The 25118-nt window shown below is 44.9% G+C and overlaps 1 protein-coding gene across 1 annotated transcript in view; it reads left to right on the top strand.

The window, feature by feature from the left end:
- Window positions 1–70: 70 nt before the first annotated feature.
- Window positions 71–25118, top strand: part of SLC35F3 (solute carrier family 35 member F3) — a 369534-nt gene continuing 344486 nt past the window's right edge. The window contains exons 1-2 of the mRNA XM_023647383.2: window positions 71–523; window positions 937–1166. Of these exons, the coding sequence (XP_023503151.1) occupies window positions 471–523; window positions 937–1166 (283 nt within the window). The 5' untranslated portion in view covers window positions 71–470. The remainder of the gene's footprint in view (window positions 524–936; window positions 1167–25118) is intronic.

The raw sequence follows: 25118 nt of genomic DNA, 5'->3' as shown, positions 1-25118 counted from the left end.
CGGAGCCGAGCGCACGCCCCGGCGGCGGGAAGGCGACAGCAGCGCCCCCGCCTGGCTCCTGCGCTCCCGGCCCGGGCACATCGCGCCCGCCCAGGTGCCTCGAGAGCGCACACGGCTCCCAGCGCTCCCCGTGGTTCCGTGGCTCCCGCGTCCGCGGTGTGCTAGGGCGGCGGCGACGGCGACGGGCGAGGGGCGCGGCCCCGCACTGCTTCTGCTGCCTGCTGGCTGCAGCGAGCGCGCGGACCGGCTGGAGCCGGGCTGAGCCACCGCGCCCGCGTCGCGCCGCACGCCGCGGTGGAGCTCGGGGACGGCCGGCGCGGGCGCGCACAGGCGGCGCGGGGCGGCCGGCGCGGCGCGGACCCTCAGCGGGCAGTGCGCCCAACTCCCCCGGGTCGGTGGCTGCAGGCAGCTCGGCCCGTGGCCCCTCCGCCTCAAGTCTGGGAGCTCCCGGCCCCACTCTGCTGTCGCCTATGGGGATCCGAGAGTTTCCCGGCGGCGCATCCAGGGGCAAAAGCATCGCCATGTGAGTAGCACCCTGGGGTGGGTGCGCGAGCGGGCGAGCGGGTGACCGGAGCGTCGGGATGGCCCTTTTGCTGCCAGGACACCGGGTAGTCTGGGGCTCGGGAAGGCGCGGCGCGCGGCGCGCGGCGGAGCTGCTCGGGAAGTTTAAGGCATCCTCTGCCTCGCCGCTTGCCCCAGCCTGCCCTGCCCCGAGGCTCCCAGGGCGGGCACCGGAGACGGGACCCGACGCCGAGGCTGCCGGGGGAGCTGGGGTGGGCGGCAGGCGGTGGGAGGGGGAAGCGCCCGCCCTGCGGCGGCACCTGCCCCTGGAGGGCCCGGGCTGCGCCCTTGCTGGCCCTGGGATCTGCTCTTCACCGAAATCCCCCCCTTCTCTGTCCTGGCTCCCTCTCCCCGTCCACCTGCCCGCGCCCTCAGTGGCATGAGGAGGTCACCGGACGTCAGCCCCCGGAGACTGTCGGACATCAGCCCCCAGCTCCGGCAGCTCAAATACTTGGTGGTGGACGAGGCGATTAAGGAGGATCTGAAATGGTCGCGCTCGGTGGAGGACCTTACGAGCGGGCCCGTGGGGCTCACGTCCATCGAGGAGCGGATCCTGCGAATCACCGGCTACTATGGCTACCAGCCCTGGGCAGCGAGCTACAAAAGTAAGACCTCTCCATCGCCTTATTTCCTGCGTCCGCCGGTCGGTCGCCCCTACCATTGTCACGGCAGCCTCGGGGAGCCGGAGCGCACGCTGCCAAGCGTCCGCCCCCCCTTACCGCCCTGCCCGCAGATACAGACCCAGGTTTGCAACTTTTAGGAAGAGGCTTGGCGACGGAGTTCTCTAGGACCTTTGGGAATTTCTGATCCCTTCTCTTACACCCCCTCCCCCTCCCACACACACCTCTCTATCCACTTCTGCTTGCTCTTGAAGTGTCACAGTGTGGGAGACACATTGGAAACTCTGTACCCGGCACGGTGTGGCTTCCCTGCGGATCTGAAAGTGTTACTCGCCCCGAGTCGGGTCGGGCTCGGCTGGCTCAGTCAGAAACCGCAGGCTTGGCTGGCCTGGATTTTAACTCTTCAATGTGTCTCTCAGGCCCTGATGGTGGAGGACAGTTCTTGGGGCCTTCATTTTAGATCTCATTCACTCCTGGCCCCAGGTATTTATCTGCCCTCAGCGCAGAGGTTCTATATGGATCCTTCTAGATACTGGCATTTGGTTCCTGAGCCATAAATGGCTGGTGCCAGGTGGAGCAGCTGAAACTTTTCTTTGCCAGTGGGCCCCAGCGGATGGCTTTGGCAGGGCTGTGATCCATTGTACAGACATTACCTGTGTGACCAGGACTAATTTGCTGGATATTTCTTTCCGTCTCGTTGGAAGGGAAAAGTTGGCTACAGCAGACTCCAGATAGCTGTAACTGTAACCATAATTAGATGCTTCCATCACTGTTGTTTGACATAGCAAAAAGAGATTGCCATTTACCATCTCCGTCAGTATAAAAAATGGGTACTGCTTCATTCCATTTGTAATGAAGACTAACAGCTTAATGATTTTGAGATATGTTTTACCCATCGTTGCCTGAAATTGGAACATACTTTATTGGTCCTTAGGAAAAGAAAATCAGGCTTTTGTAATTTAATCGTATTCAGCTCTAAAAATATGTCTGTCTTTAGTTGTTTCCTAAAACCCTTGATTCCAAGGCAAAGGTCAGCAGTATGCTGCCAGTTAGCTGCTTACTTTTATTTTCAGGAAGAAAGATAGGATTTTAATGTTTTGTTTGCATGCCTTTACTTGTTTTTAAAGGACTGTGGTGATTGCATTTAACTTTGTGTAAGCCTTTTAAAGCTTATCTGTCTCTCCTCAAATCTTCTACTGCTAAAATTGTAGCTGATAAATTGGCTTTGGGTCATAGAAGGAAGACAAGGGACCAAGTTCTCCTTTCAGCTGAAAAGCACTGGGCATAAAATAACCAGACTGAAAACCCATTGGAAACCACTTCTCTTATGGATGAGGATAAGACACTCAATTTCTATTTCTGCTTTCTAAATTTATGGTAGGAATTTTCTGTTTTTTATTTCTGTTCTCTGCTTTCTTAATAACTAAAGACAGTGGTAAAAATTATGGCCTTCCTGGAGTGGTCTCTTTAGCTCCTGAAGTCATGCTAAGCTTTGTCTTTGTAATTCTGCTTGTGACTGCCCCAGGTGTTTTGTAGAAATTGTTACCAAGGTTTGTGACTTTGGGGGTCAGCGGGAGCTTACAGCAGAGATGACTGTGTTTGGTACAAATACCCTTTATAATTAAGGCAGGGGAAAGGCCATATGGAAAATGAGTCCCTTGTACCACCGGTGGTATTTGCAAATATCCTCTCTCTCCGGCTTCACTGAAGGAGTAAATATTAGCAGACAAGGCTGTGGTGATCGTTATCATATGAATAACATCTACTCACTCCTTCATTCCTGAGAAGATTCCTCTTTATTCTAAGGTATTTCCTTTTTACTGAAATGCTTTAGATGACAACTGACATTTTGATGAATTAATTGGATTTTAAGTTTAAATTTAGAGAAGCTAATGTTGTATTAATATAGCCAAAGAAGTTTTAGAGAGTACTTTTGCTGCTTGCCATTTCTACCCGAGTAGAAAAAAATAATAAGGAGGCTTATCCATATGCCAGTATCAGTTATTTTGTTGGTCGGTTAATAATCACGCTCAAAAGACTGGGAGAGATGGTGATTACAAAAGAAGTATTCTCATGGGCTCCAGAGCAAGCTATGGGATGCTCCAAGCCTCATGCTTGACATTCTTATGTCACCTTTCAGTCATCTTTCAAAGTGACTTATCTATGTCTCCTCTGAAGGAGTTGCCACTGAGAGTTTCTAGACTATTCGAGAGGGAAAAGTCAGCTGCCATTGTAGCAACAGAAATTATTTGGACCACTTGTTCATTCTTATCCTCAATGTTTAGACTTTATTTTGGGCGGTTAAGACAAACGAGGTAAATGTGAACAGTGCAGAAATGATCTTTGCTCAGTGTTCTCAACCCGGTCAGTGAGATGAACAAGTTTCACTGTGCACAAGGGATGTTTTGTAAGGATTTTTTTTTTCTTGAATCCTAAAGGCCCCTGGGTCTGAGAGGGGTGGTTTGTGTGGAACATTCAACTGAAATTAAACCATAAGCCAGCAGGTAGGAAGGGTCGAGCTCCTCTTCTCAGTGGCTAAAGTCCTTTGAGCAACATTCATGTTTCTGAACCAAACTCCTGGGCAGTGTTCTCAGGCATTCCTTGGATTCCCAGCTGGGAGCGTACCCAGAACCCAGAAAGCACGTGGCCCATGGTAGATGCTCAGTAAATATTGTTGAATAAGCGAGTGGATGCTGCCTGAAATACTGACTTCTGGGGGAGAACCTTGGAGAGTACCTCTGTGGTGGTTTGTATATTTTAAGTCTTTATGCTGACTTCCTGTTTGTTTGGAATTGCTTCACTCCTTCCTTGTTCTTCTATCATAAGTGTCACTGCCATCCTTGGCTTTCTGAACCATAGACTAGACCAGAATTCTTGACGGCAAGTTTTGGTTTAGCCCAGGGTTGAGAAACTGTTGACATTTGTGCTGAATAATTCTTTATTGTCAGGGGCTATCCTGTGCGTTAGGGTGTTTAACAGCATCCCTGGCCTCTAGCACGCTTCCAACCCCCCATGTGACAATCAAAAATGATTTCAGACAATGCCAGATGACTTCTGGCAGTGTCTCTTTGGATCAGAATCCCTCATTTAGCCTCACTCCAAATTCATGCTCCAACTGAACTTTTTTCTCTTGACCGGTAGTGCTAACCCAGCAGGCCTGCCTGCCTTCCAAATTCCTGACCCTCTCCCTTCATTCTTCCCAGACCGCTTCTCAGGTTTTCATGGCGGGCCAGGTTAGAATAAACCACCTTCTGAACAGGCCTCTTGTGCCTGCAGCTTATGTGGTTCCTCACTCACTCCCTGTAAATTGATACCCTGTGGGAAGTGCTTTAGAATTCATAGCAATTTACATAGTTTATCTAATGACTTCCTTTCCCCTCCCACCTTGTACCACAGCAGAAGAGAAATGGCTGGAATATCTTCTGCTTCCCCTTTGCTTTCTTATCTCTCCGGTATAGACATCCGCTGGGGAGGAGATGGCCGTAGAAGGGAGGAGGAGGGGCAGAGATCAGGAATAAGTCAGCCATATGGTGGAGAGCCAGGCCCAGGCGTCTGACGCAGTGGGGACTGGTGGCATTTTGGCACAGGGATGATGGAAGTCGCGTATCTTGGAGATCCCAGATGGAGGCCCTTATGCAGGATGAAGGAGCATTGAAAAATGCTCACTGATTTTCACTTATTCATTTAGCAAACTTTTTGGATCATTTACTAGATGCCAGATTACAGAGATAAGGGATGGGGGAAAATGAGGCTCACTACACAGGTGTGTCTTGTCAAGAAATACCTGCATCTGGATAATAGACGCATTGTTTACATTTAGCAGAGGTGTTTTCCTTCGCAGAAAGTTTCCTTAAAGGGTGCTTTCAAAGGGTGAGCTCACAAACATTTCTCTAGTAAAGAAAGTTTTTAGGAATAGCTTTTAGGGGGTCATGTTTATTGCTTAAAATGAGGTACAACTGCCTTTTGAGTGGATTTATTAATACTAGGTGGTGCTGGGATGTTCAGATAAAAATGATTTTTTAAAAATGCTGATGGGTTTAGTTTTAAGTGGAGGGTGCTAGTCCCAAATGACCACCCCATCTCTAGCCCACTCCAGCCTGCCGTTGGGGACTTGAACCTCGGCCAGGAGCATGTGGATTACTGAGCATAACCCAGTTTGTCTGCTTGGAGGTTTTATAGTTCAGGGTCAGATAATGTAGGTCACTGAATAGCTCACCTGGTGACAAGGAAATCTCATGTTTCAGGATTCTCCAGGGTTACCATGTTCGAAAGGGTTTGCATGAGGTGAGGGGAAGGGGTTTGTGGGGAAAGACCATCTTTCTACTCTCTGTGCCATTCCAGACTCCACTGCGGGCGTAGGTTGCTGACGTCGTTAGCAGTGGTAACTGGAACAGTGGCTCATAGTGTAATTGCATTCATGGTGAGCAGCTTCCCTTTGATCCTCCCAAAATAGTAAAGGTCAGGTCAACAATTCAAAAATGACCCACTTGTAAGAGATTTATAATTTGGTTGTAAAAGTTTATTCTAGAATGGAGCTTGGCGTATGAAATACTAGATAGAAAAGATTTTAAAAGAAAAAATGTCCGAGCATGGTGGGAGTGGGGCGAGGTGAGTTTAGAGCATGACATTTTCTAATATCTCAGAGAGTAGATTTTATTCCTGAATATGAATACATGCTAACAATTTAGTAAATAGTTTTCTGAGATTTGAAAGAGTTAAAATGCCAAACTGCTATTTTTTAAGGAAACACAGTCCTCCCACGCACACTCAGATCATTGACAGGGGGTTATAAACCTCTGCATCTGGTTGTGAAGGGCATATGGTCCATGCTCTCATCTCCAGGGAAGCAAAGTTCTCAGCTTTAAAAGAGTCTTGGGCAAGGAAATTTCTCCTGGTCCTTAGGAGTCTCTCCTGGGTCTCTTTACGAAGTGTCTAGTCTAAAACACACCCCCAGTGAGCGCCGGTCCTTTCCTTAAGGAGTTGGAAAAATTTCAGGTTAGTTGCATTGAAGAATTAATCCATATGTGTATAAGCCATTGAACTCTGAGTGTTGCTAAGGATGCTCATTTGTATTGTAGCCCTCAGTGAAAGAGGGGACAACCTCAGTTTCTTTTATGTTGTCAGGAGAATCAGAGGAAATGGAATCAGGAGGAGTGGCGTTCACATCCCAGCTTTGCACCTTTGTAGCAATATCACTGTTGGCAAGTTACTCACCTCTGTGAGCTTCTGTTTTCTTATCTATAAAATGGAGGATAATGTAACTACTATTCAGGGTTCTCAAGCGGATTAAATGAAATAATGTATATGCAGCATCCGGCCCTTCCTTGGCATCTATAAATGCTCCTTCATTTGCCTTCATTCATTTAGCAAACTTTTTGGGCGTTTACTATGTGCCTGAATATAGAGACAAGTGGTGGGAGACACAGACCTTGCCTTCAAATTTTGCAGACTAGAGGGTGAGAAAGTGAAATCTGAAGTGATGATAGGGTGTGATAAAGATTGGCTTGGGTGCTTCGAGAGCCCTTTGTCACAGTGGTGAGTGCAGTTCTGAAGCTGGAGGAGTAATAAGCTGCAGGAAGTGGGTGGAGGTGAGGTTTGCGTTCCAGGCAGAGGAACAGTATGTGCACATTTCTGTGCACATACCGTTCCTAGAAGGTAATTCAGCTTGACTGGAGCATAGTGGCACCGGAGTGTAAAAGACGAAGTGGGACCGTGAGCAGAAACTGACTCTAGTGTGTTATGCTCTAGTCCTCTGATGTGTGTCATCAGGAGGGCCACTGATGCATGTCACCTTACTCATCCGGTCCCAGTCTAAGTGTCACTTCTTCCAAGGAACCTCCCTGACCGTATTAGATCTGGTGAGGTGTCCTTGCCAGAGGCTCCCACAGTGCTGTCACTTATAATATTGTCCTGGCCAGTTGAAGTGTGTGGCTGAAACTTACAAATGAAAAGCTCTGTAAAGGCAGGGCTCATGACTGTGTCTCCAGCCCTCAGTGTGGCTCTCCGCACTTAGAACTGTAATGAATCTGTCCCCAGCTCATACACTATCTCTGGCACCTAAATCAGTAAACAGTTGTTAAATATATTAATGAAAGGCCACTTACACACACACACACAGAGTGGCTGCTAAGCATCTACATTTCTGTGGGGTCTTCCAGGATTATCCTGCGTAAACACTTCTGATTGCCTTTCTCAGTCAAGAAATGGAACTCCCATGGGTCAGTCTCCTGAGCTCAGTCTCCTTAACTCAGCCCAAAACAGGGGCAAGCACTGTCACTCCTAGAGCTTATACCTCAGCCGGTCTCATATAAGAGTGTTTGTCTAGTTTTGATAACCTCACTTTAAAAATGATATGCAAAAATGAGCAGGGCCCAGGGAAGAAGAGACAATGGATCAGTGGTAATTGAAAATGTGTTCTACAGGCAAGATTAAAGTATTGGAGGAGGGAGAGGGAAAACAGGCATATGACTTTTCATTTGGAGAACAGTTGGGGCGGACACCTTTGGGAATGTCTTCCCAGCTCACCATGACCCCCTTAACTGCCCTGCACCATGCCGTCAGGGTGGGACTTTAGCAGCCAGAATCACGTCATCTTCCTCCTGGGCACCTTAGATCGGATCGGGGTGGACTCTTGACCCACACCAACGCAATCAGTATTTCCCTCCTAGAATTTGCGATTAAAACCAGGAGATTGTGGTCTGGTGTGGGGTGGTCTTGAGTGGAAACGCTGTGGGGGAGCTGTTCTGGCTTCTATGTGGATGGAGAGGCAGGGAAAGCTGGTCTACATAGAGAGAAGAGTCAGGCAGGTGTGCAGAGCAGCCCAGAGCGAGCCTTGGCAATTTCCAGGACTCCATGCTGCGTCCTATTTCCCTCCTGGGTCAAGGTCTTGCCACAGCTCCTCCTCCAGGCTCCAGGAGATGCCACTGTGGCAATACCACAGCCCTTTCCTAATAAGTGAGCAGAAGCTGGGTATTGTTCCATCCTACTGTAGACGCCTATCTGAATAAGATTTCTGAGCCACTTCTACTCAGGCTCATGTAGGACAAAACAGGGATATACAAACCAAAGAATTTTCCATTGGAAAGAAGAAATCACTTCTTGACTGCTGAGATAAAGAAGGAGCTTCTGTCACCGAGAGATTCAGAAAGAGGTGGACATCCAGTAACTCAGGCTGGATTAAGTATTTACTTGTCCTCTGTTAGGGACACGAAGCAGATTTTTTTTTACATGATGCCATTTGGTTCAATTCAGTGGTGAGTGTCCATTGATCAATAGAGTGATAAACTAGTTTCATTTCTTTATCTTATCTCAGAGCCTGGAAAGGGACTTGTACAAGCAGGTGCCTGATAAATTCTTTTGGTTAATATGGTGACAAGCCCTTGAACAATTGCCTAGGACGTGGGCACACATTTTTCTCTCATGCAGCTTGAGGTAACCTTAATTTAGGACAGTGTTTGAGATTGTAGGAAATAAATTGCTCCTCTCAGGTGATTTGCAGTGTAGAAGGCTAGAGGCTATTTTGGACTCCTGAGACAGAGATAGTCCATGTAATTTCTCAGAACGGTTTTCTAGTTTTGACAGATGTTTTCCGCGACATTCAGGTTTTCTCTGTCAGTCTGCTATGTATCCTCTGCAGTACGTGACTGGATAAGAATCTATTAGGAAATTATTATTATTTTCTATTTTTTGAGGAAGATCAGCCCTGAGCCAACATCTTCTGCCAATCCTCCTCTTTTTGCGGAGGAAGACTGGCCCTGAGCTAACATCTCTGCCCATCTTCTTCCACTTTGTACGTGGGACACCTGCCACAGCATGGCTTGCCAAGTGGTGCCATGTCCGCACCCAGGATCTGAACTGGTGAACCCAGGCTGCCGAAGCAGAATGTGTGCACTTAACTGTGCCACCAGGCCGGCCCTTTTTTTCTTTTTTTTTTAGGACATTATTTTTATCCTTCACCATCTACTTTGTAACAATGGAGAGTTATAAAAATTTGGGTATGTCCTTAAGGTTTTATTCAAAAGGGTCTGAAGTGGGAGCCACTGTCAAGATGGCAGTGTAGGTGGACTCTGAACTCACCTCCTGCCACAGACACAACGAATTTACAACTACTCTTGGAACAGGTGCCCCTAAGAGAGAACTAAAAACTGGATAAAATCCCGACAACAGGGACAGTGCTGACTGAGGTGGAAGAAACAGAAATTCCTTTCTGGAGAGGAAAAGCCACCTTTGAGCCTCAGTGCTTCACGGCCGGCCAGGAGCAATCCTCGGGTGCACAGGCTTCCCTGGAGGAGTGGGGGATCTGAGCAGGGGAGCATTACCACAATAAGCAGCTTTTGGACTCAGCACAGCTGAGCAAGGGTCTTAATATCTGGCTTTGCTGGCTATTAACTACAACAAGGAATCCCCCAGAAAAGCTATTGGACATAAAGGAAAAAAAGTCTGCTCTTAAAGGGCCCACACACAAATTCACTCATTTTGGAAAGCAACCTAAACTCACCAAAAAGAAAGGTGCACAGTCCTTTGGTGAAAAGAGATTCACCAGATAAGCTCCGGGTGCATCTTGGTGATAGGTGCGACCTCTCCAGGAACTGAGACATTGGTGGCAGCTATTATTGTGACCTACCACAGGTGTGCTGACACAGACGTTGGCAGACGCCGTTGGAGTTCTTCCCCCTGGCCTGTTAGCCCAGGGTCTGCCACACCCATGAGAGCACCAATTTAATCCAGCTCAGCCAGGGCAGGCAGCTGCCCTAGGGACTGACCCCATGCAACAGCAAACCCTTGGGCAACTTGTGGGCCTGCATAGGCAGGGTGGGTGCCTGGAACCTCCTCAACTGGGCATGGGTCTGCCTCTGTGGGGCAGGCTGTGTGCAAGGGGTGGGCCCGCCTTGGTGGAGTGTGTGGGGCCTCTGCAGTGGGGAGATGGGGTCCACTTCAGTGGGCCAGGGTGCACACATGGGGCAGGATTGTGTTGACTGAGTGTGTGGCCCTGTGGGCAGTTGGGCCTGACAGCTGCAGCAGACTTGTGCTTCTCAAACAGCCACATAGGGAATTGGCTCCACTTTCCAAAGCCTGAAACAATTGGGTGCTCCCATGCCTTGGGCCAGCTCACTCAGATGCAACCCTGAGAAAGCTGACAAGAGCCTTGCAGGCCAGAGGCCTACAGCAATTGTAAGCCCCTGAGCTTAGCAACCAGCCACACTGGCGGCCTACTCACTTAACAGAAAAACTCCACCAGAAATGTGCTATTAGACCTTGTGGCCACCTATGCTGGGACTCCCCATGCCCAAGAAAGTGACTGAAAGGACCATAGCAGCCACATGCAGCTGAGTGTTACAACTAGCCAACCAGGGGGACAGCCTAGCCTCCCTGGGCACCTGCAGCAAGAGCAACCCTGCCACAACCGAAGGACACGTGTAGCCCAGAGGGGACACTCCTGGAACATTTGGAATTGGTGACAAGAAGGAAGCACACTGCTGGACCTCATAAGGCATCTCTTACATAAGGCCACTTCTCCAAGTTTGGGAGATGTAGCTGACCTACCTATTACATAGATATAAGCACAGAGAAAGAGGCAAAATGAGGAGACAAAGGAATACATTCCAAGTAAGAAACAGGACGAAACACCAGAAAAAGAACTAAAAGAAACGGAAATAAACAATCTACCTGACAAAGAGTTAAAACAAATAGTCATAAGGACGCCCTCTGATCTTGGGAGAAGAATGGATGAACTCAGAGAGAATGTCAACAAAGAATTGGAAAGTATAAAAAAGAACCAATCAGAAATGAAGAATACAATACTGGAAATGAAAAATTCACTACAAGGACTCAATAGCAGAATAGATGATACAGAAGAATGGATCAGTGAGCTGGACGAAAGACTAGAGGAAATCACCAAAGCTGGGCAGATAAAAGAAAAAAGAATTAAAAAGAATGAGAACAGCCTAACGGAACTCTGCGACAACATCAAGTGCACTAACATATTATAGGTGCCTCAGAAGGAGAAGAGAGAGACAAAGGGACGGAGAATCTATTTGAAGAAATAATAGCTGAAAACGCTTCTAATCCAAGAAAGAAAACAGACATTTGGGTACATGAAGCACAGAGAGCACCAAACAAGAAAAACCCAAAGAGGCCCACACCAAGACAAGTTATAAGTAAACTCTTAAGAATTAAAGATAAAGAGAGAATCCTAAAAGTGGCAAGAGAAAGGCAACAAGTTACATACAAAGGAAACTCCATGAGGCTATCAGCTGACTTCTCAGCAGAAACCTTACAGGCTAGAAGAGAGTGGAACGATATATTTAAAGTGCTGAAAGGAAAAAACCTACAGACAAGAATACTCTACCTGGCAAGGTTATTGTTCAGAATGTAAGGAGAGAAAAAGAGCTTTCCAGACAACCGAAAACTAAAGGAGTTTTATCACCAAGCAACCAGCTTTACAAGAAATACTAAAGGGGCTTATTTAAGTGGAAAAGAAAAGACTGCAATATGAATAAGAAAATTGCAATTAAAAAAAGCAATAAAATCACTGGTAGAGGCAAATATACAATAAAGGTAGCAGATCAACCACCTATGAAGCTAATATGAAGGTCAAAAGACAAAAGTACTAAAATTATCTATTTCCATGGTAAGAGGGTATTGGATACACAAGCACAAAAAAAGAGGTTAAACACAACATCAGAAACATAAAATGTGGGAGGAGGGGTATAAAAGAGTAGAGCTTTTAGCAAGAGGTCAAACTAAAGAGACCATCAACTTAATATAGATTGCTATATATGTAGGTTATCATATACAAACCTCATGGTAATCACAAACCAGAACCCTATAATAGATATACAGTAAACTAAGAGAAGTGTATCACGCTGGCATAAGATACCTGAGAGGGACTTGAATTCCCCTCCTCTGTACATTTCTTTTTTAAAGAACAGCAGTGGTTTTGTTTGTTTGTTTGTGTTTGTGAGGAAGATAAGCCCTGAGTTAACATCTGTTGCCAATCTTCCTCTTGTTTTTTTTTTTCTCCTCAAAGCCCCAGTACGCAGTTGTATATCCTAGTTGTAGGTCATGCTATGTGAGATGCAGCCTCAGCATGGCTTGATGAGCGGTGCTTAGGTCCACGCACAGGATCGAAACCAGTGAACCTTGGGCCACTGAAGCAGAGCACGTGAACTTAACCCCTTGGCCATGGGGCCAGCCCCGTGTACATTTTTTTAAAATAAATTGGCCAATGAAATAGTTTGAAGACCATTTAAATGCCGTAACCCAGAACAGCAGATTTTAAGGTTTTATCCAAACTTTCACTTTGTCACCATTTTGTTTTATTAAATATGTAACATAAAACTCTTTTATAAGTTTATTTGAGTTTATGCAATGGGTATATTTTCAAAGTTACATGTAAATACAATTTATACAATTAGAATTTATTGTAAAAACACTGGGAAATCTTGGTACTGGTGCATGTGTAACTGTGTATGTTCTGTCTGTAACCTACTTGTATCTTGTGATTCTCCCAGAATACAGTGAGGAGTTTCAATGTGGTGGCTGGAAGGTGGAGGAAGGAACCCTTTCAAACTAGACCCCACTGCCACCATGATCCCTCTTGAGAAGCCAGTGGGCCAGGCTGGGGTTCAGAAAATTGCTGTGTGAAATTTCAAACACTACTCGTGAAGGGGCTCATTTGTGAATGGTTTGGAAACAGATCAAACAGTGGAACGTACTGCGAATGAATATTCATTTATCCATTAATCCCTCCTTCTGTCTATCCATCCATCCATCCAGTCACTCATTCATTCATTCAAATGTCAAATAGTTCACTGCTTCTAAAGGGCAGTAAATATACTCACTTCTAATATAAACATATACTAAATATATGGTATAGTTACTATTTCCTAGAAAATTATGTAGTGGGGAGACAAAACAGACACATATCAATCTGTCAGGTCTCATACTTGCCTTGTCTTGGGGCTATCTCCCAGAAGCATCTCACGTGTTTCTTTTTGGTGCTTCCATGACTAGATACCTTGGGGTCTTTTGGACGATCATTGAACAGCCTTACCCTAAAGTCTGTATTGTGTAAACAGTATTGTGCACAATTTTTTTATTGTCGAGCACCATAGACAGCTAGTTAGTACAGGATAGATTATTGAGCCTCAGGGAACTTCTTTTTCTCTTCCTTTGGAAACTTGAGCTCTCTTACTGTAATCAGAATTCTAATTTGTTCATTTGATGTATCCCAGACATTAAACACTTTTTCCTTTTAATGAAATCATGCAAAAACAAAGATTTTTGACTGTCTTGATAAGATTAAGCTACTAAACCAGCACATTTCTTCCCTAATGTTTTATGCTGCAGGCATTCTGTTTCTTTCCAGCTCTGAAGAAAGCCAGGCTGAGACCTGAGACATTTTCCGTCCTCTAACTAGGGGCCCGGCAGAAATAGAGTGGACCGGAAGTCAGAGGAGTTGGGATTTCCTGCACTGCCCGTTCTGTCCTGCACTTCTGCACCTTGTTTGTGCAGTGTCTCCAGTTCCTTCAGGAGAAAATTCCCACGTCCATAGAAATGCTCTTTGAAAGCTATTGTCTTGGCTGTTCAGCTTAAGAGTCATAACACTTTTTAATTCATATGGGTGTGACGGGAATGATGTTCCTAAGGGGCATTTTTACTTTTGTACATTAATAACAATCAAAACGTCCTGATTAACGGGACCGTCACTTTCTTTAATGTCGAGAATGGTACAATCTGGAGTTCTGTTCAGCATTTTCTTGCATTAGTTGATCCTGGAGCCACCTCCCCTGTGTGGGTGACTCCAAGCCTCAGGAATGTGGCTGAGCTGACATATAGGGTAAGGCTGTGTTGTTGGAGGACTGTGTCTTACTCCCTCCCTTCCTGTCTTGCTCGCCTCTTTCCTTGCCCCCGGCTTGTCTCTGTGCTGAGCACATGGAAGTCTGAGCACCCAGAGAAGGCCGTGCGTCTTTGGGACTGATGGTCCCTAATGGACAGCAAGTGACCTAGAGTCCCTCGAATCAATGCGGAGTCCTCTCTTGTTTTCTGGTTGATGTGGCTCTTTTAGGGGAGGCAGCCGGGGTCCCCTTGCCACCTGTACCTGTTAAGAGGCCAGGAGGTGATGATAGTTACCTTCTAGTGGCCTGGATCTCTTGTCCCAAAGCCTCAGCAGTGCGCTGGGAACTGCCTCATTTTCTCTGTAGAGGGGTCTGTGTTGCTTTGGCGGAAACATACTGTAAAGAAAAAACACACTGTCATTTTCCTTTACATTACACACGGTACTCTCTGAATAGTAGTTCACTTCTGCCGTGGCTGGTCACAAAAGGTGTGGTAGTTTTCCCACACCAAACAATTCTGTGACACCAGCCGGGTGTCCTATGGTTTAACTCAATTGATACTATCTACCTGGAGATAGCGTCAGATTGCATAGGCTGAGGGCTCAGTCCTGCAAGACTGCTCCCCCCATTCAGATGCCAATCACAAGCCCATGTTGTCATCTGTACTTCTGACCAACTGGCTATAAATTGGAGGTTCCCACAGCTCCCTCCTTGAGTTCAATTAATTTGCCAGAGTGGCTTATAGAATTTAGGAAAAAACTTTACTTACTAGATTGTCAGTTTATCATGCAAGGATCTAACTCAAAAGCTCGGTGGAAAGGTGCAAAGGACAAGGTATGTGGGAAGGGGCAGGGAGCTTCTGTGCCCTCTCTGGGTGTGCCACCCTCCCAGCACCTCCATGTGTCCACGGACCTGGAAGCTCTTGGAACCCCCACTTTTTGAGTTTTTATGGAACCTCCATTACGTAGGTGCGATCGATTAAATAATTGGCCATTGGTGATTGATTCAATCTCTAGTCCTTCTCCCCTGTCTGGACGGGGCGGAGACTGAAAGTTCCAGCCTTTAATCACAGTCGGTTCCCCTGGCAACCAGCCCCCATCCTTCGGGGCTTTCTAAAAATCACCCCGATAATATAAACTCAGGTGTGGTTGAAAGGGGCTCATCATGAACAACAGAAGACACCCCTTTCACTTTTATTGCTCTTATCACTTAGGAAATTCTCAGGGTTTTAGGAGCTCTGTGCCAGAAATCAGGATGAAAAACAAATATATATTTCTTATTATAAATCACAGTCTCACACACAGATATAAAAGACATTTTCGAGGCAGTTGGAGAAATTTGAATGCCTGCTGTTTATTAAATTATTTTATGGAATATTGTTGTTTTTCTTGGGCTTAATATTAGCGTGGCTGTGAGGAGAGTGTGGTTATTCTTGAGATAATGAAGTATTCAGGGATAAAGTGTCATTATATCTGCAATGTACTTTTATTTGTTTTTTTAAGATTTTATTTTTCCTTTTTCTCCCAAAGCCCCCTGGTACATAGTTGTGTATTTTTAATTGTGGGTCCTTCTAGTTGTGGCATGTGGGACGCCGCCTCAGCATGGCTTGATGAGCGGTGCCATGTCTGCACCCAGGATTCAAACTGGCGAAACCCTGGGCCGCCGAAGCAGAGGGTGCGAGCTTAACCACTCGGCCACGGGGCCAGCCCCAGCAATGTACTTTGAAGTAGTTCAGCAAAAACAAGTATAGATAGATAGATAGATAGATTGACAAACAAAATGGGGCAAAATTTTAATATTTAGGGACTCTAAATAATATACATATGTGTGCATTTTTTGGACTGTTTCCCCCATCTTTCTGTAAATGTGAACAATTTCAAAATAAAATATGTCATTGTTGCGGCCAATGGCACAGCATAGCCCAGGCCTGAAAGGAAAATACTGTATATTTGATTCAGAGTTATTGCATCAGAATTTAGCCAAAAAGCAGGGAGAATTGTGTGACCTCTGACAAGTTGTCTCAGGGAAGGTGGAGGTCCTTTACTTCAGTGGCAGCATTGGCACTGGCTTCCAGCCACACTCAGCTTTCAGTGTCATCTTCTAGGTAGGATTAGAGCCTAAGTGTTGTGGTCTGAATGTTTGCATTCCCCCAAAATTCAGCTGTTGAGACCCTAGGAGATGGGGCCTTTGGGAGGAAGGTAGGTCATGAAGTTGAGCCCTCTTGGTAGGATTAGTGCCCTTATAAGAAGAGGCCAGAGAGCTAGGTCCTTCTGTTTATTCCGTGTGAGGACACAACGAGAAGCTGGCTGTCCACAGCTGGAAGAGGGCCCTCAGCAGAACCCGACCGCGCTGGCACCCGGATCTCGGACTTCCGGCCTCCAGACTGTGAGAAATAAACGTCTGTTGTTTATCAGCCACCCAGTCTGTGGCATTCTGTGACAGCAGCCCAAACTGACTAAGACATCAAGGTAGCATCTGCCTCAGTTTCCCTCCCTTACCTCTGGCCACATCAGTGTCTCTCAAACGTGCTCCTCACCTGGATGTGTTAATGGCATAGATTGTGGCGATGGTTTCACGGGTGTATACTTATCTCCAAACTTATCAAGTTATATACGTTTAATATGTACAGCTTTTTGTATGTCAATTATACTTCAATAAAGTGGTTTTTAATTTTAAAAAAAGACATGCTGCTTTCCTTGTAGGACATGTGTCAGGCTCCAGGATTCTTTTGATGAAAAAACCTGTTTTTCAGGGATTTAGATTTCTGGTCCATTTCTCTAAATGGTTTAACTTTGTACTTTATAGAATAAAAATATGCTTGTATTTGGGGATGATTTGCCTTACCCTGAGAGTGAACAGAGAGCATAGCATCTTAGTCTGCAAAAGAGGCTGTTTTTAAAGGATTCATTGGCCTGTGGTGCAGATTGCATTTCAAGTGCTGAGTCTCTGGAATACTAGTGTCACATCTCCTGTTATGTTTTACGTCTCTCCTGACCAACTGTCATTTACGCTTGAGCACTGTCTTTCCTCCTGGCTCCCAAGGATCAGGGCAGGGCCAGACAGGGAAGGCCACTTTCTTTTGAGAGCTGCTCCCAAGGAAATTGCTTTATCAACTGCTACCCGGGGAAGGATGGCGCTGGGGGCAAGAGGGAAAGAATCCATAAGGCTTCCAGAACTCCTTCTGCACCCTGCGTGTGGGCCAGACTATCAAAATCTCCATTTACCTTTAGCAGCTCAGAACCCTTGGCAGAATTCAGCTCATGGGGTCCCTAGACAGACATTATTATTACTCTTTGTGAACAGAGAAATGAGGCACAGAGTAATGAAGAGAGCACACAGGGATTATTTTTACCTCAAGGTGAATACGTGAGAATTGGAGGCAATATTTTAAGATATGGGGGTACCCTTGTTAAAATAGGGAAGATCTGCTCCTTGAGAATAAGAAAAAGGGAGACCCTTTTGGAATCCACAGTGGAAGAGAGGAAGCAGAAACGCTACAGTGTATTAAAGAGCAAGTATTCATTGAGCTGCGAGTGGGAACAATTGATTGGTCTCAGAATAAAGTATGCACAAGGTCGGAGAAAGGGTATTGAGTGGAAGGCAGGCGTGGGGTTTGAATTTCAAACAGTTTCGTGAGAAGCGTGTGTGAAGGTGCTAAAGCTGAGGGAGGAGAGAAGACAACTACTTTCTAAAGCTGCTCTGAACATTTCTGTAGTTGTCTCTGCGAATATTAGAGCTCATTTCTGTTGGATATACATCCAAGAGTAGAATTTCAGGGTTGTAGTGTTGTGGTGGACAAACTCCAAGATGATTTCTGATGATCCCCACCTCTGGTATTCAGCCCTCGAGTCATTCCCTCCCCTGGAGTGTGGGGGGGACGTGTGACTTGCTTCTAAATGATAGAATGTGGCTCATGGTGGGCTATCATCTCTGTGATTATGTTATGTTATGTGAGATTCCATCTTACCAGCAAACTCGCGTAAGATCTTCTCTCTCCCTTGCCAGCCCTGATGAAACTGTTGGCTGTATTGGGAGGCATATATGGCAAAGACCTGCAGGTGGCCTTTAATAGTTGAGGGTGGCCTCTGGCCAGCAGCCAGCAAAAACCTGAAGCTCTCAGTCCTGAACTGAGAGGCTGCCCAACAATCGTGCAAATGGAAAAAGCAAATCCTTCTCAGGTTGAGAACCAGCCCTGGCCGACATCTTGATTTCAGCCTTCTGTATAGAGGGGAGTAAAGAATAGGCTGAGGATACAATCTACCACAAGGGTCAAGAAACGGAAGCAGGCATTAGGGCGTACCTCAGGTCTGGTCCTGTTCTGCCGTTTACTAACTGGGCATCGTTGATCCAGCCTGGCCATCCCTTACCTTTTATGTTCAACGAAGGGATTTGGCAAGATTATATCCTGAATCCCCAACAGCAGAAAATTTTAATGAGTCTAAGATTCATGTACAATATTCAAGGAAATAATCTATCCTATAAATGAGAGTGTAGAGGTAAAAAAAAAATTTAAGAGGCTAAACAAATGTGTGTCCTATCTAGAAAATTAGCCCAATCTGAGCCACCTCTTCAGTTTGTAGACAGCAAAGCCCAGGATTTGGCTTTCTGATACTAAGTTACTGGAAAGGGAAACACGTGGATAGAAGAGTTCCTTTTTATCCCACCACTCGTTTTCTCTTATTTCTTTTGGTACATTGATCAAAAATGTATTGACTAAGTATTTCTTGATTAATTATGTTGAACACTAAAACATGATATATTTCATGTTTGCTTTTCAAAGCTTTGAAAAATGCAAGAAATGACATTTTAGGTTTCTATTGCAACTTTTAAAGGAAATGAGGATTTCTGTTGGGCCACAGGGGCACCTGGTCCTGGGGTTACACATTTTAAGGAGCAGAAGGGGCAACCAGGAGTCTTAACACTGGCTTTCACTGCGTTGTTTTCAGAAGACAATTATAGAGCTTTGCATAAATTCCTTGAAGAAGAAGTTGCACCACTGTCGAGCCACTTGAAAGCTCAGCGGGTCTTAGTCGTGAGCAGCTCTGCAGAGATGGTGCCGACAAAAGAAATCTGGCAGGGAGCTATTCCTGGAGGTGAGAGAGATAACAGAAATGGAGAATCTTTGAAAGGCTGTTGAGAGGAGTAGCTTTTGGGAGTTTCCCCTTTGAGAGTGATTGATGAAGGAAGCTTCTGCATCCCCAGACAGGGTGCTTTGTTCTGCCATCATCTCTGGGAGCAGCTTATCAAGTGTCAGACTGGGAAGGACTCGCTGCCTTTGGTCTTCATCCCTCTCTGCTATTGCAGCAGGAGTTTCCTTTGATTTCTTGAGGCAAAAGCCAACTATGGTTTGTCTTTTGATTTTCTTTCTCACTGCAAAGAGGTTTTATAATTTCCCACTTGGCGAGCTGTGGATGTTAGAAGGCTGGAACGAGGACTATTAAACCCCCCATTCGTAGAACCCTTGTATTTTTATGTGGTTCTCAGAGTCCTGTGAGCTTTGCAAAAGATGTTATCCCAATACACTGTATGATTCCATCTACATAAAGTTCAAATTTGGCATAACTAATCTGTGCTGGGGAAGGTCAGAAGAGTGGTCATTCCTAGGGTGTACAGACTGGGAAGGGGCATGAGGGAGCCTTCTTTCTGGGGTGGTGGAAATATTCTGTATGGTAGTCTGGGTTGCAGGGTATATGTATATAAAAGGGTGCGTATGCATGTAAAAACTTATCAAGTGCTTTGCTATATATGTTATACCTCAATTTAAGAATCTCTTTTTTTAGAAAGGCGGTCATTGGGTGGAGGGGGCTACTCCATAAGGAGACTTTGGTCCCTGGGTGGATCAGGTTGTTTGTGGAGGACGGTGACCATCTAGGTCCTATGGAAATCAGAACTTAAAATTAGCACTCTGCTTCCTTTGTTGTCATTGTCATTGTTGTTCCATCGAAGTCATGAGTAGCAGGATCACTCTTAAACAGTCCCACTTGTTTTGGACATCTAGATGTTTATAAATAGAAGTACATGGCATTTTCCCATTTTAAAGGAATGCTGCCATTCTTCTCTTTTTGCAAATTAAACTCACTGATTTAGGTGCTCCTTCTTGCAATAGAAGTTCTGAAGAAGTGTGTGCTTGAAGAAAACTGCAGGTTTTGGCTATGTAAGTGATGACGAGGACACTAAGGTCATAATGAAAATAACTAGGACTTTGTGTATGACCCTTTGTGTATGCCAGAGGTACCATAACTTGCCATCATTTTACTACTTATTAGTTTTCCCCCAGAAGATGTGACAAAAGAGATAGAAGGATGGTGAAGTACAAATTGGTTCCCTTAAAAGCTTTATCCCTGTTAATTGCAAGTTTTTATGAAAGCAGCAGTCAAAACTAAGGCTTGAGGGTTTCTCTTTATTTAAATTTCCGTGCTTTGATTAATTCCAAGTAATCCAACCAACTCATTGTTGGCTGTCGTTTTGGATACCGTTCTCTCTGTGGCTTTTGGTCTTTAGAAAATTGCAGGTGCAAGGTGGAAATTTGTTTGAAAAAATATAGTCTATCAGCTGGTAATATTAAAAAAATTTTTTTTTAAACGCAATGTAGACTCAATAGTTAGAAGCATACTTTTAATAGAATGGGTAAAATAGAGGACTTGCTTCCTGAACCTGTTGACTAAGAGGCATGCTGATCTGAGGACTCTAGAACTGGAGAAGGAGGGCATGTCAGGGGCTGGAAGGAAGAAGGAGGTGAGGAGCGGAAGCAGGCCAGGGCTGGACTGAAGACAATGGTGTCCCAGGTAGGGTGGGGGTCTGACTTCATTTCCAAAGCACATAGAGATCACCTCTGGTTTTGATACTATTCACTCCTTTGTTTTCTCTGACTCTATTAGCACAAATAGTCTAGAGTTCAGGATGAAGTGCTTTATTCCATTTGGAGCACTATTGTATAAGCTGGTCACCATTCTTCACATGCTACCGAGAAGGATGGAATAGGATGTTGATTATTCATCTGGTTTCAGAGTTTGCCTTTAGGTTCAGATATGTCCAGGCTATAAAATGGATGCATATTTTATCATTCAAATTAAAAAGGGTCTCTGTCCACTTGAGCTTCCCTAAGTAAGGTTTTAGAGAAAAGTGAATGCCCCAGGCATCTATATCCACTTCCTCGTTTTCCAAGACTTTTTTGCTGCTTATGTTTCCATTACATTTGCTACTAGATCTTTTCTGTGCACTCGAGTTCCTTATTCCTAAAAGAAGTCTTCACTAATCCACTCAGGTAATCCAATCTAAATAATTTCCCTGATAATAACTAGTCAGCTAAACAGGTTATACTGTTGACTTATATAACCCATATGCATTTAACTTGCTTAAAAAAACTGCTATTAGACAAGAAAAACATAAATTTTTACCCGAAGTCTTTTAATGAACTGTTTTAAAAATCCATTCTCATTGAGATAAAATAGCCATAATGAAGTGAGTGTGAGTTCTGAGTGTACAGTTTGATAAACTTTTACAAAATGAATATACACGTGTTTCCTGCATCCAAATCAAGAAACAGAATATTACAGGCATGTAAGCTCTTTATTTTTGACACCTATATGGGAGCTGTCCGTACTTAATTTTAAAGTGATCAAAAAAGCCATACGCTTTTACTCGGCTGCAAAGGTAGCTTCCCATAGAGGTGAAAGATGTTTCGGTGAAAATCTAGCTGTCTCCTGCCCTTTATAAGCAAGCTGTGTCTAGCACTGGTATTTTGTTGCAATGATCAAGATATCTTTCAGACATTCCAATATGGGCATCATGTGAAAAATGGGATCGCATTCTGCTTCTAGGAAGCTTTAGGTTTACTTGATAATTTTAATCTTCCTCTGAAAGAACTGTCTTCCAGGAAGATCTCTGTGCTGAAATTCCCATCTGTTTACGCGTTTTTGTCTACCTGTTCTGTCAGATGCCTCAACATTTTAATCATAGTTATTTTAAAGTTTGTGTCTGATAGAACTGATGTCTGGTAGTCTCTGTATCTGGTTCTGTTGATTGCTTTATTTCTTGACAGTGGATTGTTTTTCTCTTGCTTTTTTGTGTATCTCGTAGCGTTTGATTGAATACTGGATGTTGTGTGCACAAGAAGAGAAGAGACTGAATTATATATTGTTAACGCCCAGAGTTGGACACACATCTTCTTGTGTCAGGCCGTTAGTGCGGGAGGTTGAGTGAGTCTGGCTGGGAATGGACGTGGGTTTGGGGTTTTTTCGGTTCCTTTTTAAACCTTTCCCAGCAGCAATAGATCTTTGCTTGTGTCCTGGGGGCAAGAGGATTTCCTACTTCACTCCAGAGTGAGCTGGCTTTGCTCCTACTCCTACCCCAGCAGCCATAGACTTTTTTCCTTGGCCCTGGGGTGGGAGACTTTGCTGCCCAGTGGCTGAAGACCTGTGCTTTGTAGAGAGAAGGATTGGGGAAGTGGACCGGGCTTCGTCCTGTCTCCTGACAGCCCCTGATCACCTCCCACAGCCTATGCTACCCTGCCAGGCTCTTCTGTCCCCTGCCCAGCCCCCAGTCCTTCTAGTGAGCTGCTTGGTGGAGGTTCAGGGAAAAGAGCTTGTGAGTGGGTGCAGGCTCCCCTTGTGTCCAGCTCTTCCGAATTGATACACTAGTCTACACTTTGCCTTTAAGAACTCATTAAAAATTTAGCTGCTTTCTTCTTACCCACTGGTATGGAAGCATCTTCTTTCTTCCGTGCTCTGCTAAAGGTGAAACAGATGATGTGTTTCATCTCAATTTGGAGGCTCTTGTCACTCTTTGGAATTCAATTTGCTTGTTTGTCTGTGACCTCTGCTCTCTGATGGGCTCAATAAATATTGTAATTTTGTAAATGATTCAGCTCTTTCTTGTTTGGATAATGCTCTCTTGAGTCTTTCTGCATCCTAAAAAGCAGTAGAACTTGGTTCTAAGTTTTGAATTAATGTCAATTATGTATTGGTTTGTGGTGTTGGCAGATATTACCAACTTGCCAAGGGGTGAGAGGTGCTAAGTATTCCGACATGTTGAAATCCTGCGACCGTGGTGCTGGGGCCTCTTTGGGATCCCAGCTTAGCCTGGTGAAGACAGAGACACTGTCTTAGGAAACGTTATCTATCTTCTGATAATAGTTTGTAAAAGGGGAGCAGACAAATTGACATCCAGCTTAGTTTGAAGGAGTAAGCTTTACTGGTTAAGTAAGGTTTTGTAGGTTACTGTCCTGTCTGAATCATAGTATCTTTGCTCAGTGTCCACGCCTGTCCTCATAAAAAGCCACATTTCAGAACGAGAGACGAGGGGCCTGGGGAGCATTCCCTGCTTCCCTTCTTGAGTCCCATCCAGTGCCTCTGTCTCATAGACTCCGGCATTTTGTGATGACAATACCTGCCAATTAGCACTTAACAGTCTCTATGTCTACTCCCATCTACTCCGGTGAATCCAGCACTTCACAACATTAGTCACCAAATACCTTCCCCCACATCAAAAGGAGACACTCCCCTGTTTCCTAGAAAGGAGAAAAGATAGAGAACCCTACCTTATAGTAGGATACAGAAAAAAGCCTTCCACTGAATTAGCATGCCACACCTGTGAGTGAGGACTTTGTCTTGGAGAATGAGATGAAGGGCATTTAGAAAGTGATATCTTTGATAAAGGCTTTAGCCAGGATGCAAACAGTAGCTGAATGCGAACCAAATGGATGTGGAGGGTTTAGGATATCCACTTTGTTAAAATTCAAGATGTGATATACCTTTTTGATTAAAAAAAACAGTAAGGAGAAAAATTGCCCAAGCTTGTCTGTCTGTATATCTCTGCCACTGCCGAGTAAGCAGTAAAGATAATCCTAGCCTACCTGATAGCTCTGTGTTTATGCTTGTCCAATATTAGGAAGATTGACTTCTCCTATGAATTCAAAGACATCAGTTATTTTATATTAAAAGTGCCCCACTGTAGTTGTTTGATGTTTTGGAAGAGCAAGTCTGAGATTCTCTCATGTAGGCAGAGAAGAGCTTTTGAAGTGTTTGGAGAAGAGATGTGATGGGATCAAATTTTCATTTTGGAAAATCCACTCTGAAACAGACTGGAGACCGGACTGAAAACGTTGCCTGATTAGGAAGCTAAGTGCTATAATCTAGGCAGGAGAAAATAAAGATCACAACCAAGGCTAGGTCAGTGAGGATGCAGGTGGTGGGATAGAAGTGAGGATAACGGGCGTAGAAGTGATGGACTTAGAGATTGATAGTATATGGCGAGTGCAGGAGAAGGCTGAGGAGAGGATGATGGTCAAATTTCTGACTTGGGTAACTGGGTGATCTTCAGGTAGTAACATCTGTTAATTAGTTGGAGGTAGTTTCCAGAATTCAGGAGAGGTTTGGGTTGATTACAGTTATTAAACTAAAGCTAAAGGAAGCCATGAATCACTGCCATCGTGCCCATTGATTAGTTGGAGTTCTTGGTCACAAGCAACAGATATCCAATCTGTTAATCATATGCAAAAAGGTAATTTCTGGAAGAGCACCAAAGACTCAGATAAACTATGAGAGACCAAATAGCCAGGCCTGAAAAATGGCCATGATGCTGGGGCCCCAAATGCTAGGAAGCAGAGACCATGGCAAGGTTCATACCTAAGACGAAGGCCTACAACTGATCAGTCTGATCTCTAGTTGGTTCTTCTGTCTTTGCTTCACTTGCTTAAGATTTACAGGCATCTGATTGGCTGAATCTGGGTGATCTTCCTCTGGCTGCACCAGGAGAGGGTGTTGAAGAATCTTGTGCCCCGACTTAGGTGGTTGGAAGCTGCTGTGAGAGGCAAGTACAGAATATTGCCTTCTGTCAAGATTATATGTAGTGGGAATTTCCCCCCAAATGGATTTTGGGATATTAATAGAGGGGGTGGATGCTAGAAAACAGCAGAAGGGTCATTATATGTAAGGAAGGTGTGGTCGATGAGGAAAAAAACGCTAAAGAAATGGATGGAGGGTTGGACAGACTGATGTACAGACATACAGAATATAAAGAAACTAGTGTAGGAAAGTAAAAAAGAGTCAAAAAGATAAAAGGAGAACAGATAAAAGAATATAGGGTCACAGAAGCAAGG

The sequence above is a fragment of the Equus caballus genome, chromosome 1 (assembly GCF_041296265.1).
Source record: "Equus caballus isolate H_3958 breed thoroughbred chromosome 1, TB-T2T, whole genome shotgun sequence".
Taxonomy (NCBI): domain Eukaryota; kingdom Metazoa; phylum Chordata; class Mammalia; order Perissodactyla; family Equidae; genus Equus; species Equus caballus.
The sequence above is the reverse complement of the archived record's forward strand: the minus strand, read 5'-3'. Positions and strand labels throughout refer to the sequence as shown.